The sequence below is a fragment of the Monodon monoceros genome, unplaced genomic scaffold (assembly GCF_005190385.1).
Source record: "Monodon monoceros isolate NGI ecotype Baffin Bay Population unplaced genomic scaffold, NGI_Narwhal_1 Super_Scaffold_9, whole genome shotgun sequence".
In the NCBI taxonomy this organism is placed as follows: domain Eukaryota; kingdom Metazoa; phylum Chordata; class Mammalia; order Artiodactyla; family Monodontidae; genus Monodon; species Monodon monoceros.
In genome coordinates, this window is record NW_021703786.1 from 7055096 (window position 1) to 7072001 (window position 16906).

Here is a 16906-nt window from a genome sequence, read left to right on the forward strand (position 1 = left end):
TATTTATTTATTTATTTAATAGATGAGCATTATTGGGGCAATAGATTTAGTCCCTGAAGAATTCCTGGGTGAATGGACGTAGTTAACATATATATAGTGAGAAAGCTGCTGAGCTAGAGGTGAAAGGTGGTACCCAGGGTCCCTGATTCCCAGTCAGGATCCATGTCCATTGGTGGCAGAGCCCCAGTCTTTGATATTCTTAATTCTGGTATCCCAAGGATGCCTAAGAGCCGTGGCATTCTGGTCCATACAGGCGGTAGAGTATCCTTGAGTTTCACAGAACTCTTTCCTGTGTGTGTGGGTGGTATGAGAAGAGGAAACTGGGGTCCTGAGAGACTTTTTCTTTCTGTGTGTGTAGCCAGGGGGTGCAGAGCTGGCAAGGCTGCTAGGCGTGCTGGTTCCTTGTTGAGTGATGGTTTTTCTGTTCTATTCAGGGAGAGAATGTAGAATCATGGACTCCTAGGGCTAGAAGAATCGCTTTCTTGTTTTGCTGATGGGGAAAATGGGGAAGCAACTATGGCTCTCCTATGTTACACAGGGTCTTCAGTCAGGAATAAAGCTAAGTGTGGTGACCCATGCCCTTTCCGCTGTCTCCTAATACCTTCTGGAGTTACGTGGTATGGGGGCTGTGAGGACGCTAAACAAGTTGCAGGTTGAGCCCCTAGGGGCCAGAGCCCCAAGGTTGACAGCATTGCTGGGCCCGTGATGGAGGGCTGCTGTCCTTTCACAGCCATGGCAGGATGCAGCTAGAACTGAGCCATCTGTTTCCTGCTGGGTCCACAGAGTGGGAAGGTCTGTCTGATAAGGTCGTGAGGGTTTCCTAGCTGGCTTTGATGCTGAACTTGTACTAGCCCTGAGAGAAGTGAGGGAGCTGCCTTGATCTCATGGTTGAGGTCCTTTCTCTGGTGTTTACAGCCCACGTAGTGCCTGCCACACTGGAGTGTCTTTAATGTTGGCTTACACAGAATCGTTTCCTGGTTCTCCTGCAAGTACTCCTGGTACTTTCGTTCCCCATTTTGCTTTAGTGTCTTGGTTTTTGGCCTTTGGAAATGCTGGTTTAGTAACGTGAGAGGTGGCAAGTGGCACGTCAGGGAGGCTTGCTCCTCTTGTACTCAATGCTGTGTGACCCTGGAGTGGTCCTTTATTCCACTGGCTTTTCTGATTCCCTTGCTGAAGGATTGCGGGGTGGGCTTTTGAAAAGCAGGGTAGCTAGAGGAACGAGAGATGATCGGGCTGTAAAGTGCTAGAGAGAAATAATGGAGCCTTTGTGGTGTTACATTATTAATGAAGGAGTGTCCTAGCCAACCTTAGAACCTGAGCTCCTGAGGTTCAGAGAACCGAGGCCGTGGACTGGGGGTGGGGTGGGGGTGACAGCTAAACTAATCAGGCTCTCATTCTGATTTCTCATCCTCCAGCTGTCCTAATCACCTTTTTTCTCTTTTTTCTTCTTCTTTTAGGAATTTGACAAGAAATACAACCCTACCTGGCATTGTATTGTGGGCCGAAATTTTGGCAGCTACGTTACACACGAGACAAAGCACTTCATCTATTTTTACTTGGGTCAAGTTGCAATCCTCCTCTTCAAGTCAGGCTAGGTGGCCGCAGTGAAGGTGTTAGTGGTGGCGGCAGCGATGGCAAGCAGGCGGCGTTGCTGGGACTGTTTTGCACTGGGGCCAGCATCAGGATGTCCTCTCCAATGGCTGTGCTACTGCATGGACTGTATACTCGATTTCATGTGTATGTCGCAGTAAACAAAACCAAACTTCTTTCTGTTTAGTTGCCTGGGGAAGAAGGCTGCTTTATGTTTATTTTTCAAGACTTAAATTTTTTTTGTTGTTGTTGTTTGTTGTATTGCACTAGGAAATCTCTCCCACCCCTCTCTTTTCTCTTTCTCTCCCTATACAAATAAAAAGCCCTCAACAAAGCCTGTAAGACCAGGAGGGCTGGGGAAAAGAAATAGGTTTCTGGAGGTGGAACTAAAACTGTGCAGCTGCCTCTTCCTGGTGGCGGATGCTGCTTTGGGAGGGCCAGGGAGGCTGCAGGGGGGACAGCGCTAGGATTGACAAGGAGAGAGGGATAGGAAGGAGGGTAGGGAGATTGATCTAGTACCAGGGAGAATATTCCACTGAACTGTGATTCCACGGCTTGGGGCAGAGGGTGGGGCAGGGGCTGGATTCTTTAAGGGGCCTTGAGACGTGTTTGTCTGTGGTGTGTGGGAGTGGGGAGCAGACTTATCTTGCTGTCTTTGTCAGAAGAGTTTCTAAGTGAGGGCTGTGTCTTTTATTCTTTTATTCTTCCTGCCAGAGCTCATGCTAGGAGGATGTTGAGGGTGGGATTAGCTTGATTTTTTTTTTTTCTTTTCATTCTTCTCTCCTTCTGTCTGCTCCCTGCTTAGCTCTCTGTTTTCTCATTCCTCCAGAGTTCTCTTAGAGCAGCCCCTGGTAGTTGGCTGGCAAGGGAATTTCTGGTGACTAGTTCTTAGCTAGGTCTTAGCAATCAAACCAAATTAATGTGTCCCTTGTTTTTCCTCTGTATATGTGTGTGAATGTGTGTATATTTTGGTTTAGGGTAGAGGGGAGGGAGGGGCAGGACTGTGGAATCTCTAAGGTGTATCAGTAGACAAGTGGGCCTTTATGTTAAAAACCTCTGGGGGCCTCTGTTTTGGGGGTGAAGATGGGTATCACCCTACCCGCCCTCAGCCATCTGGCCTAGACACTGCTTGCCCTATGGCTGTCTGCTCCCAGGAAGGCTTTAAGAGGATAGTCCAGGATGATGTGGTCATGCTACCATCCATCCTGGAGCTGGGTCTCAGTGGAGAAGGAAAGTGACTTTGTGAATGGTGGCAGCCTCTTGTGGGAGGCAGGGGTGGAAGTGTGATAAAGGGCTGTTGAGGGGCTTTGGGGGAACTTTGGAGGTCAGTCTTGCAGTGGTGAAGCCAGGAATTAGGGGATGGAGCAGGACCGCTAGTGGGAGGAGATTCCAAGGGGAGTGCTCGGGAAATCTTGTCTGTGGATCAAACGGTGATGGGGTGGGGGATGGGGTGGGGGGAGTCATTACTGATTGAGCTGTTGATTCTTGTAAATCGCATTAAAAACTCTCATGTGTAGGGTTGATGCTGTGGAGGGGGTTCGGGATCCAGCTCATTCTCTTTTTTTTCCGATTCCATCCTCGAGGTTGGTGGGGAGGCAGGAGAATGCCCCCTTCTCAAGCCTTTAGTGTGTGCTGAGCTTTCTTTGATGCTGACAAGGGAGGGTGGGGACCGGGATGGTGAGTGAGTTCCCTGTAAAACCCTTTGGTGGGCGCAAGGCTGAGTGCTTGAGTTGAGGTTTATTTTTTTATGAGTGTCCGGATCTGTTTCCCCCTGCCCTCCCAGACTTGTGCGGCCAGTTGGAAATGTCTGGTGTGTGTTCATCTCTCCCTCGTTTCTGGAGCGTCTCCTGTGCTCTGCATCCACGCCTCTTTTGGACATTAAAGGTCGATTGACGCACTTCTGAGCTGTTTGGGTTTCTTTGGGGGTAAAGGGGATGGCCTGGTGGCGGTGGTGCCACACATGGGTGGGGTGGGGTATCTAGGGTGGAGTAGAATGGGGTCCGAAGAGATACTGAATCAGGTCTCAGAGGGCCTAGGCTTGGGCCCCTTAAGTGGAGGAAAATAACCAGTGGCGCTCACCCACAGGATTTCTTGGGTCATTGGCGGAGGTGGTCTGGCGAGCCACATTTTGAGTCTTCCATATAGTATATGCTGAGACCTGGAGACTGTTTCTGTTAGCTCTAGCCACTCAGGAACGGAGAAGCTGAGGATCTTCAGAAAGGTGGAACCTGAGCGGTTCTCCGACTCGGGTTATCCTGGTTGTCCCACTTGGGGCTCCTGCCCACACACACCTGGAGAAGTCAGCAGTACCGAGACGCTTCTGAGAGTATCTGCCCACCCCTGTGACCCTAAGCCACTGGTGTCTGGGCTTATGGCTACAATTCTTGTGGAGGGTGTTTGGGAGCAGAGGTGGCTTTATACTCATTTCTGTTGTCAGTTATTCACTGAAGAATGCTTCTGAGATTTATACTTCGGCCAAGGATGCTGTTCACGTAGGACAGGACAGGGAGGTTCTCTTCTTTCATGGCATGTACATTGTAGTGCACAGAGCAGACGTGCACATTAAAAAGCCAGTAGTGATAAATACTATCAAGGAAGTAAACTGGGCAATGAGCTATTGGTGTTGGAGGTAGGTGGATCCGTTGCTTCCACAAAGTTGAAAGTTGGTGGGCTGGATCCTGGGGAGAAAAACCTCCAGGGCAGCGAGGTCCTAAGGGAGTAAGACGAGGGGCTCTAGAACCTCAACTTCTGTTCCCACCTTTGCTGGTATGAATGATTTGACAGAGCTGGAGCTTTGGAGGAGGAGAGGAGGCCATGGTCCACATTTTATCTGCGATGGGTGCCTCTAGGGTCAAAACTCATCCTGTCCTGATGGGAGAGGCAGTCCAGGTAGCATCTATGGACAGCACACTCCTGCACAGGTAGGTACATGGTGCTCGTCTAGAAGGTTAATCCTGCAAGGCTTCCTGATGAGCCCCCACCCCATGGGGCCCAGGAGGGGCAACACTGGAGGATTGACTACAGAAGGGGTTGTGGAAGGCAGATGGGAACTGTGGCAAAGAGGAATGCAGCCACCGTCGGAACTGTGGCCAGGCAGAGGGAGCAGGAGCTTCAGTATCCCACCTCTCTTTCATCCTGTTCTTCAGTCTTCTGGGGACCTCCTTTTGGCTGAACCTAACAAAAGTCAGGCAGAGGACAAGGCTGACCCAGGGATACAGTCTGTAGGGGTCAACCCCCCCTCCCCCCAGGGAACATAGCAGGAAAATGAATCTAAGAGGGGCAAACCAAGCCAGCATGGTAGGAAATTCTCTGTTGCTGTGGACAACGTGTCTGTCTCTCCCCAGAACTCGTGTCCACTAGCCTAGACAGAAGGTGTGGCTGTCTCCTAAACTATCTCCTTACTTCCTTCAGGTCTTACCTCAAACATCCTCTTATCAGAGGGGCCTGCTTACATCCTACAGAAAATAGTACCACTCCCCCATCACTGTTAACCTTACCCAGTTTAATTCAGCATAGCACCTGCCAATGCTTGACATTCGTTTACTTATTGATCTTTCACGAGTAGAACATAAGCTTGAGAGCAGAGCCATTTTCTCTTTTCTTCACTGCTTTATCTTCAAGCCCCCAGAACAGCATCTGTGCTGTAGGGGATGCTTGATAAATGTTGATTGGCCAAATGAAAAAAAGAGTGCAAACAAGCATGGGCAACCCGGCTTCTCCTGAAGACACTTTTGCTTTTGGCTTGACTCCCCCTTGCTGGCCAAGCCCTGGAAAGGCATCAGTGGGTCATTCGCCAAGTGTGTTCATGCCTCAGCCCTTCTTCCTTATCAGCTGTGGGAGAATGACAGAGTGTGTTCTTAAAGTACATTTTATTTTTAAAGCATTTCCGTTTATGTCCCTGAAACCTCCAAGCACCCCTCTGAGCTAGACCCCAGGCAGTCATTAGCCATGTCTTTGGATAAGCAAACTGAATCAGAGAGGGTGGGTGACTTGCCAAAGCACACATAGCTGGTAGCGTTAACTAGTGCCCAGGCACTGTGACTTACAAGGGCTGACCTGGGTTTGACAGCAGTGTTCTCACTGATACTCCTTGAGATTTAGGCCCAGCTCTCTGAGCTTGGGAGTGAATGCCCTGTTCACCGATGTTCCCCTTCCTGGGCTCGCTTCAGCAAAGGCAATGAGGATAATTTCCAGGCCTTCTCTTCTCCTCACTACTCTTGAAGCTTCATGAAAGGGGTAATGAGTCTTCTGGATTTAGGAGAGAGCAGACTCCCAGAGTTCTGGCTCAGGACTCCCCCGAGCTAGAGGCATAGCTTCCCCACCACTCTGGTAACAAGGAGTGACCTCTCATCTGTTGAGGTCATGTGTACCGGTATGTATATCTTTGTGACACCATGAGCTTGGTGTCCACACCAGTGTACATGCATATACTCCTATGCACAGACTGCTGCTGTACCAGTATAGAAGGGTTCATAAGAAAAGGTCAAGGAGGACCCAAGTCCTTGTGCCTCTCCTCCCTTGCTTTGTCCAAACAAAGATGTGTGTATAGTGAGGCTGCTGGACTTTGCTGTCTTGGGCTTTAGAGAGAGGCCAAACATGCAAAAACAGTGTGGTGGTGTGGACAGACCTGGGGTTGAGTCCCAGCTCCTACACTTAACCACTGTATGAACTTGGGCAAGTCATTTGATTCTGAGGTTTAATTTCTTCATCTGTAATATGGGGATAATACCTATCTACCCTAAAGGGTGGTTATGAGGGTCAAATGACATCATGTATGTGAAAGTGCTTTGAAACTGGAACATCATGATGATGCTGCTGGTTATTAGGGTCAGTGATGATAAATCTTGGGGAAAGAATAACGGATTCTGGGAAGTCAGGCCCCCCTGGATCTCCCCTCGTGTCTCGTACTGGCCTTCTCCTGCGTTGTCCGATTGTATCATATTATAGAGAAGGAAGTTAAGATCCAGACGGGGAAACAAACTTACCGAAGATCTCATGGATGTTCGGGTTAATTGGGATGTAGAACTTGGTCCCCTAACCCCCTGGCTGGTCTGACCCTGAGGTGGTAGAGGGGACTAACTTGTCACTCGGTGCTAAGCCCCCTACTGAACTCTGAAATGCCGTGTACTTGGTGATGGTGTACACTTCAGTGGTCTTTAGTATATTCAAAGAGTTGTGCAACCGTCACCACTATCTAATTCCAGAACATTGTCATCACTCCTCAAAGAAACCTTGCACCCATTTGCAGTCACTCCTCATTCTTCCTTCTCTCTAGCCCCTGTAAACCACTAATGTGTTTTCTATCACTGTGAATTTGCCTAGTCTGGACATTTCATATCAATGGAATCATACAATATATGGCCTTTTGGGTCTGGCTTCTTTCACTTAGCATAACGTTTTCAAGGTTCATCTGTGTTGTAACATTTATCAGTACTTCGTTCCTTTTTCTGGCCAAGTAATGTTCCACTGTGTGGCTATATCATATTTTGTCATTTTGTTTATATATCAGTTGAGTGACTTTTGGGTTGGTTCCACTTTTTGCCTGTTGTGACTAGTGCTGCTATGGACATTGATGTATAAGTTTTTGTGTGGACAGATGTTTTCAATTCTCTTGGGTCATTTTTTCTTTTAATGTCAGTTTACTTTTCTATTTGAAAAAGATCTAGATTGATATCGGAAAATTTTTTCTGTAAAGGGTCTGATAGTAAGTATTTTAGGCTTTGTGGGCCATATGACATTGTGTATGTTGTGTATGTAGTTGTTCCAATTACTGAACTCTGCCATTGCAGCTTGAAAGCAGCCATAGCCAGTATGTAAACAAATAAACATGAATGTGTTCCAGTAAAACTTTAAACAGGCAGTGGGTTAGATTTGGCCTGTGAATTACAGTTTGCCAATCCCTAATTTAGATGATAGACTCACATAATCCAACATTGCAAAAGAACAAACAGTGAAAATCCTCCCTCCCACTTCCGTCCCAGAGCCCAGGGGCTCCCCTCCTTAGAAACAATTAATATTATGAGATTTTGTATCCCCCTTCAGGGACAGTTGATAAAGAGCATATTTTTAAAAATTATTTATTTATTTTTGGCTGCATTGGGTCTTCCCTGATGCGCGCGGCTCTCCAGTTGCGGCGAGCGGGGGCCACTCCTTGTGGTGCACGGGCCTCTCATTGCGGTGGCTTCTCTTGTTGCGGAGCTTGGGCTCTATGCACACGGGCTTCAGTACTTGTGGCACGCGGGCTCAGTAGTTGTGGCATGCGGGCTCAGTAGTTGTGGCTCGCGGGCTCTAGAGCGCAGGGTCAGTAGTTGTGGCGCATAGGCCCAGTTGCTCCTTGGCATGTGGGATCTTCCCGGACCAGGGCTCGAACCCATGTCCCCTGCATTGGCAGGAGGATTCTTAACCACTGCGCCACCAGGGAAGCCCTATAAAGAGCATATTTTTAAGTGGCCGTGTACCGTTCCACTGCGTTACAGACAGTTTAATAAATATGAAAGGACTAACATATCTGAAGGCATGCCCTGAAAGACAGAACACTATTCTAGGAGTGTCACCCTGACCTGCCCAATTGATTCCTCCATTAGAATAATCCTTTGAACTCCTGGGATTTGCCCAGGAGTTTTGGGGGGCATGCCTGATGAATATGTTGAGTGATCCCTTTTGGATCAAAAACAAGCTCTGACTCTCAAGGGATGCAAGATTTTCTTAGGTGGTTTTTGTGGCAGTCAGTTCCACCGCAGAGATAGAGAGATGCAAGCTGTGGATATCTATCCTACCTATTCTATCTATCCATCCATCCTCTATCTTTCAATTACCTATCAATCAATTTATCTATTATATCTATCTATATCTATCTATCTATCCATCTATATTTGTTGCAAGGAATTGGCTTTTGTAACTAGGGATCAGGTAGGCAAGTCTGGAGTCTAGTGCATGCCATGAGGAAGGTCAGGCTGGAAACTCTTAGGCAGGTGCTGACGCTGCAATACACAGGTAGAATTTCTTGAGGGAAACCTCAGGTCTTTCAATTGGTTGGATCAGGTCCACCCAGATTATCCAAGAAATTTCCTTTACGTAAAGTTAACTGATTGTAGATGTTATCACATTTACAAAATACCTTCACAGCAACACCTAGGTTAGTGTTTGATTGAATATCTAGGTACTAGAGCCTAGCCAACTTGACACATAAAACTGATCATCACAGACCACATCTGGTCCACCTGGCACCAATACACATCTCCTAAACCATGCTTAATCTCCAAATAAAGACAATAACAAAGTCATACTTCCACCTCACATGATACAGTGATCCTGTGTACAACTGAAAATGTGCTAACCCTTTCCCCAGAAGAGGAGGCAAAGCCTTTGGATGAAGTTCACTCCTCTCCTTGATAATCCTATAACTTCAATAATGTAAACTTAGTTTTTATTGATACATTTTATGTTAGATGACAAGGGGATAAGAGAGGGAAGAAAAAATACACAAACATTCTCACAATAAAATAAGGAATAAATACTCATAATAATACAGCCTTCAGTTCTGAAATTGGTCGGGTGGTCGTAGCTGGTATTTATAACTACCTTCTTCTACTACCCACTCCATATTTCCTTTACCCTCAGCAAGCACCTCAGTGCTGCTTGTGGTTCTTTTCCTGGTGGGATGCCCCCAAACATCCATTCTTGAAGGGTCTGTGCCATTAGAAGTCTTGCTTGAATTGTGTTGTTATAGTATTTCATTGGCGTTAGTCACGGGCTATGAGAGTACTGAGAGATGCCCTAAGGGATCTCCTGTATTCCAGACATACTTTTCCTTACCTCCGTTATGTAGTAGCAGCCCGCTTTCCCCTTGGCAGTCAGAATCAGTCACCCCAGCCAGTACAGTAACTCCCATCTTTGTCTGTGTATTTAGAAGGATGAGGACTCTAAAATGGAGGTAGCAGTCTTAACTTCCAATTCAATGGAATCATTGTTGTGTTTCCAGGTGGAAGCGTTCCTCCCTTTGGAATGAAGATGTCTATATCAGCAAGCATAAGGTTGCAGACAGGAAGCAAAATTTTTCTTATGAATCACTAGGGTTAATATTGAATGCTGCCATGCCATTTCCACTCCTTGATTCCTGGAACCATGAATCCTAGCTGTGGGAGAAATAACACCATACATGGAATGCTGATTTGAGTACGGACAGTCTCCTGAAGGACGTTGCCCCAGCCCTGCAAGGTGTTGCCACCTAGCTAGTTCTGTAACTGGATCTTCAAAAGGCCATTCAGGGCTTCCCTGGTGGCGCAGTGGTTGGGAGTCCACCTGCCGATGCAGGGGACACAGGTTCGTGCCCCCGTCCAGGAAGATCCCACATGCCGCGGAGCCCCGTGAGCCATGGCCTCTGGGCCTGCGCGTCCGGAGCCTGTGCTCCGCAACGGGAGAGGCCACAACAGTGAGAGGCCCACGTACCGCAAAAAAAAAAAGGCCATTCAACCTTTCTGTCAAGCCAGCTACTTCAGGATGGCGGGCAATATGGTAAGACCAGTAGAATCCACGAACGTGAGCCCATTCCTGCACTTCATTTGCTGTGAAGTGAGTCCCTTGACTAGAAGCAGTGCTCTGTGAAATACCGTGATGGTGGATAAGGCATTCTGGGAGTCCACAGCTGGCAGTGTTTGCAGAAGCATTACATGCAGGGAAAGCAAATCACATCCAGAGTAAGAACAAAGCACTATCCCTTCCATGATGGAAGCAATCCCATGTAATCGACCTGCCACGAGGCAGCGGGCTGATCACCCCAGGGAATGGTGCCGGGTCTCAGGGTTGGTCTTTGCTGCTGGCAGACTGGGCACTCAGCACTGGCTGTAGCCAGCTAGGCCTTGGTGAGTGGACGCCCACATGGCTGAGCCCCTGCATAGCCTCCATCCCTGCCATCTGGCTACTTTGCTTATAAGCCAATGGACAATGATGGGGTGGCTGGTCACCCTATCCACCTGATTACTAAAATCCTCCTCTGTGGAGGTCACCCTTTGGTGAGCATTCACATGGGACATAAATATCTTCACATTCCTTGCCCATTCAGAGAGGCCTATGACCTAGAGTCCTTGTCACCAATTTTCCAATCACATTCCTTCCAAGTCCCTGGCTATCTAGTCAAACCATTGGCCAACAGCTCATGAACCAGACTTATGCCTCTGGCCATTTCTTTTCAAAATGAACAACCAGGTGCCCTGATCAGAGTTCTGCCCACTGGGAAGATTTACTTTCACCACTGTCCTACAGGATGCACTAGAAAGGGCTGCAGTGCTGTAGCTATCCATTTTGGGGGGATGCCTACATATCGTGCAGAACCATCTGTGAACCAGTCCTGAGTTTTCTCTTCCTCAGTCAACTGGTTGTAGGGAACTCCGCATGAGGCCATAGAGGCAGGCTGGGAGAGAAAAGGCAATGTGGCAGGAGTAGGGACTATGGGTGTTTGGGCCACTTGGTACCAAAGAGAAAGAACTGAGATATAGATATTTATATATATGTGTATATATCCCCAAACCATATATAACATACATTCATACATATATTATACTATTGATAATATATGAGCAATAAGATAATATCAGTATATGATTCTAATAGGTATGTTAGGATATATAATATATTAATATATGATATATTCTCTCTGTGTAAAGAGATTTACTGTAAGTACTTGGCTTATGTGTTTGTGGAGGCTGGCTAGGCAAGTTTGAAATCTGTAGGCTGGCAGGCTGGGACTCTGATAGGAGCTGAAGCTCCAGTCCACAAGCAGAATTTCTTCTACCTCAGGGAAACCTCAATTATGTTCTTATTTATTTATTTATTTGGCTGCGTTGGGTCTTCGTTGCTGCGCGTGGGCTTTTCTCTGGTTGCAGAGAGTGGGAGCCACTCTTCGTTGCAGTGCGCAGGCTTCTCACTGCGGTGGCTTCTCTTGTTGTAGAGCACAGGCTCTCGGCACGCAGGCTTCAGTAGTTGTGGCATATGGACTCAGTAGTTGTGTCTTGTGGGCTCAAGAGCACAGGCTCAGTAGTTGCGGTGCATGGGCTTAGTTGTTCCGTAGCATGTGGGACCTTCCTAGACCAGGGATGGAACCTGTGTCCCCTGCATTGGCAGGCGGATTCTTAACCACTGCGCCACCAGGGAAGCCCTCAATTCTGTTCTTAATGCCTTTCAACTGAGTGGATCAGGCCCACCCATATTATCCAGGATAATCTCCTTTCCTTCTTTCTTTCAACTGATTGTAGATATTAATCTCATCTACAAAACACCTTCACAGAAACACCTAGATTAGTATTTGATTAAATAATTGGGTACCATAGCCTAGCCAAATTGACACATAAAACAACTGACAGAATTTGTAAACTGAGAAAGTTGTAACTTCTCATAGAGGAACCCAAACATGTTCAAAGAGGCAGGTCATTTTTAAAAGCAGTTTTATTGTAGTGTAATTGACATACAATAAATTGCATGGATTTAAAGTGTACAATTTAATAAGTTTTGACACATGTATATACCGTTAAAACTATCACCACAATTAAGATAGGAAACATTCCCATCACACCTAAAAGTCTCCTCTTAACCCCTTGTAATCCCGCCCTCTCCCTTCCTTGCCTCCCTTGCAGCCCCTGTCACCAGACAACCATTGATCTACTTTTTGTCCCTGTAGATGAGTTTGCATTTTCCAGAATTTTATAAAAATGGAATCATACAATGTGTACTCTTTTTGGGTCTGGTTTCTTTCACTCAGCATAATTATTTTGAGATTCATCCATGTTGTTCTTCTGTGTATCATAGTTTATTCTTTTTTGTTGGTGAGTAGTATTCCAGTGTATGGATATATAAGATGTATTAATCCATTCCCCAACTGAAGGACACCTGGGTTTCTGTTTTGGTGATTATGAATAAAGTTGCTATACACATTTGTGTATAAGTTTTATATTAATGTCGGTTTTTATTTCATTTGGATAAATAAGAGTGGGATTGCTGGATTTTATGGTAAGTGTTTGTTTACGTTAAAAGAAACCGCCAAACTATTTTCCGGAGTGGCCACACCATTGTACATTCCCACCAGCAACGTATGAGAGTTTCATCGGCTTCCATCTTGTGAACACTAGCTATTGTCAGTTTTTCTTTTTTAATTTTAACTTTCCAAATAGGTATATAGTGATATCTCATTGTGGTTTTGATTTACATTTCCCAAATGACAAACGATGTTGAGCATCTTTTCATGTGCTTATTTACTACCTGTATATCTTTGCTCATCTTTTTATTGTGCTGTTTGTTTTCTCATTGTTGAGTTTTCAAAATTTCTTATATGTTCTGGAAAGAAGTCCATTATCAAATATAAGATTTGCAAATATTTTCTCTTGATCTATGACTTGTCTTTTCATTCTCTTAATTGTCTTTTACAGAGAAAACGTTTAAAGCATTTTGATAAGTCTTATTTTCTTTTCTTTTTTCCATAGTGCTTTTGGTATATCTAAGGACACTTTGCATAACCCGAGGTAACAAAGGTTTTCTCCTATTTTTTTTTTCTAAAAGTTTTAGAGTTTTACATATAGATCTATAATCCATTTGGAATTAACTTTGTATATGATATGAGGTATAGATCGTGGTTTATTTCTCTTCTCATCTCTTCCTCCCTCCCTTCCACCCCTCCCTCTGCATATTGTTTCTCTTCCAATGGTTTCATGATCATTTTTGAAAAGACTCTCCGTTCTCCATTAAATTGCCTTTGCACCTTTGTAAAGATTCAATTGGCCATATCTTTATTTCTGGACTTTGTGTTCTGTCCCATCCATCTACTTGTCTCTCTGTCTGCCAACATTGTACTGTAGTTATATAGTAAGTCTTGAACTTGAGTAATGTAAATCTTCCTATGTTATTCTTTTTCAAAATTAATTTGGGTATTCTAGTCTCTTTGCCTTTGCATATAAATTTACAAATCATGCTGTCAATATTTGCAAAATATCTTTCTGGGATTTTTGTTTGGATTGCACTGAATTTATAGATCAATTTGGAGGCAACTGACATCTTAACAATACTGAGTTTTCTGATCCACGAACCTGGTATTTCTCTTTGTTTTTGGTCTTCTGATTGTTTCCCATAACTGCTCTGTAATTTTCAGTGTACAGATTCTGCATCTATTTTATTAGTTTATATCTATGTGTTTCCTTTTTCTGTGCTATTGTAGTAGTACTGTTTTTTTTATGGAAATAATGTAGAATTTTTATTCTGTTGTATTTATATATTTATTTAATGTATCAACATTATTATCATAGATTTTAAAAAATGTTTTATTATCTAGTAGAGATAGTTACCTGCCATTATCCTTTTTCAGAATATTTTTAGGTGTTTTGCTTGTTTGCATTTTTTTCTTTTTCTTTTTTTAAATTTAATTTTTATTTTATATTGGGGTATAGTTTATTTACAATGTTGTGTTAGTTTCAGGTGTACAGCAAAGTGGTTCAGTTATACATATACATGTATCCATGCTTTTTCATTTTCTTTTCCCATATAGGTTATTACAGAATATTGAGTAGAGTTCCCTGTGCTGTACAGTAGGTCCTTGTTGTTTATCTATTTTATATATAGTAGTGTGTATATGTTAATCCCAAACTACTAATTTATCCCTCTCCTCCACCTTTCCCCTTTGGTAACCATAAGTTTGTTTTCTCTGTCTGTGAGTCTGTTTCTGTTTTTTAAATAAGTTCATTTGTATCATTTTCTTAGATTCCACATATAAGTGATATTATATGATATTTGTCTTTGTCTGACTTACTTCACTTAGTATGATAATCTCTAAGGCAACTTTAAAAGAATGTCCATTAACTGATGTATAGACGAAGGAAAGTGGTATATTCATACCATGGAATTTTTTGGACCATGAAGAGGAATGGAGTGTGGATTCATGTATATAATGTGGATGAACCTTGAAAATGTTATGCTAAGCGAAAGAAGTCGGACACAAAAGGCCACATAAAACCTGTGAGATAACAGAAGTTTATTGTTTTAGGCCACTAAATTTTGGGGTAATCTGTTACATAGCAATAGATAATGAATTCAGTGGGTTTGTAAGGATTAGTGTGAATAAGGGAATATATGTGAGATGTTTAACATATAGAAGGCCACCATGGACTTCCCTAGTGGCGCGGTGGTTAAGAATCCACCTGCCAATGTAGGGGACACTGGTTCAATCCCTGGTCCGGGAAGATCCCACATGCCGCGGAACAACTAAGCCCGTGTGTCACAACTACTGAAGCCTGGCTGCCCTAGAGCCCATGCACTGTAACTACTGAAGCCTGCGTGCTCTAGGGCCCACGTGCTGCAACTACTGAGACTGTGTGATGCAACTACTGAAGCCCACGTGCCTAGACTCGTGCTCTGCAACAAGAAAAGCCACTGCAATGAGAAGCCTGCGCACCGCAACGAAGAGCAGCCCCCGATCGCCGCAACTAGAGAAAAGCCTGTGCGCAGCAACAAAGACCCAACACAGCCAAAAAAGAAAGAAAAAGGCCACCATGATGAATGGTGGCTAGTACGAGTGGGAAAAATGTCATCCAGTTCCAGAGGTTGTCTCTTGTGGGCAACCAGGGATGAGGAGAAGGGTGGGCCCAGGGGCAGGGCCTCCTCAGGTCACTCTCTGCCTGCCCTGGAGGAAAAGGCCATGGATACACATACACTCCTTCACCCCTTAATCTATATCTACCTCCCTTAGGGTGCTATCACTTCGTCTCTTGAAAAGAGTTCTATAAATACTAGTTATATACTGTGTAACTAGCATATAACTAATAATTACCTATATAACTAATATATACCAGCTATGTAAATAATCTTTAGTATTTATGTGACTGAGGGCAAAGCCTTGCCTCATTTACTTCTGCACATCTAACACAGTGCTCTGCACACAGCAGACACTCAGTGCAGATCTGTGAAAAGAACACATGAATAATAATGCGGGGAATAGCCGTTGAACTAAAACAGAATGACCCACATATATTGACCTAGGTCACTTCTAGGATCCATTAGAAAGGGGTGTGAGGAAGGAAGCCATATGTTCAAGGATGGGTATTGCAGCCTTGCTTGAAATGGTCAGGAAGGAAAACTTAGAAACAACCTGACTGTCCATCCTTAGGAGAGTGGGTGAGTAAATTGTGTCCCATCCGTATTCTGCAATGTCATGCAGCTCTTCAGAAAGAATGAGTTGAGGGTCTACCCATTGACCTGAAAAGTTAAGATAATGTTAGTTGAGATAAGCAAGTGGAATTATCCTCTGTTGTCCAGGGATGACCAAAGCACCCTCTAAATAGGATGTGTGTGTTTGGACACGGCTGTGTGGGTATGGAGACGTGGGTAGAGAGTCACATCCGAGCAGCTAATATTGAGGGGGTGGGGAAGAGATTAATCACATTCCTTTTTTGGGGGGTATTATACATACATCTGTCTCACTGGAAGCAATAAACGTAAGTTATTTTTGTGAGTTTTGAATAGTTTAGTAAAATTCTAAAGGAAACCAATGGCAAGCTCTTGGCGCTAACTGTTGCCACTCTCACTTGCCTGGAGGTGGATCCCGGATGTTCTATTAGTGAGTCAGGTGAGAGGAAAAAGGATCCACTTCACCCTCAATTTTAAGGTGCACCACCCTCTTGCCTTCCTGACTGAACCAGGCGAGAGTTGCCCGTCTTCTATAGGAAACCTACTCTTAGCCTCAAAACAAACTCTCCCTGTCCCTGCCCCCAACGCCGGCGGGACAGGGGATGAGGGAAGGGATTACCTCCCCACGGCCCCGCACCTGGCCTGGGAGTGAACTCTTCCCTGTTCTCTAGAGAGAGAGTTCCTTCCCAGCCAGAGAAAAAAATATCTGTGGCTACAGCCTCTTCTTTGAGGGAAGGAAGTACGGTCAGGTTAAGAAGTGTTTCTCTAACCTGACTGTGTGCACAGTCCTTTTAAAGGGAAAGACATTCCCAGGGTCTCTCGGTGTTGACAAATTAATTTCATTATAATATTACTTAAGTATGTAGAAGCATAAAACCAGGTATACATGTATACTTATAGCTCTTATGTGACTATGAAACCAGAAACAAATTTACAAATTAAATACAAGCAAAATTACAAAATTTCTAAAATTCAAATGAATGACATTAATGCTATTTTTTCTTTCTATATCTAAGTCACACTTCCCGCCGGGAACGAGTGCCCACCAGCCACAGCACAGGTTCGCCTGGCATGCTGCCCTGGGTGTGCCAAGTAGATCACTCACTTCTCCTCCTTGATTTAAACCCCTGTAAATCTTCCCTTCTAACAACACATC

General features: G+C 44.7%; 1 protein-coding gene across 1 annotated transcript in view; it reads left to right on the forward strand.

The window, feature by feature from the left end:
* The window catches only part of DYNLL2 (dynein light chain LC8-type 2), a 7637-nt gene extending 4150 nt beyond the window's left edge, over positions 1-3487 (forward strand). The window contains exon 3 of the mRNA XM_029212731.1: positions 1458-3487. Within this exon, the coding sequence (XP_029068564.1) occupies positions 1458-1595 (138 nt within the window). The 3' untranslated portion in view covers positions 1596-3487. The remainder of the gene's footprint in view (positions 1-1457) is intronic.
* The last annotated feature ends 13419 nt before the right edge of the window (positions 3488-16906 follow it).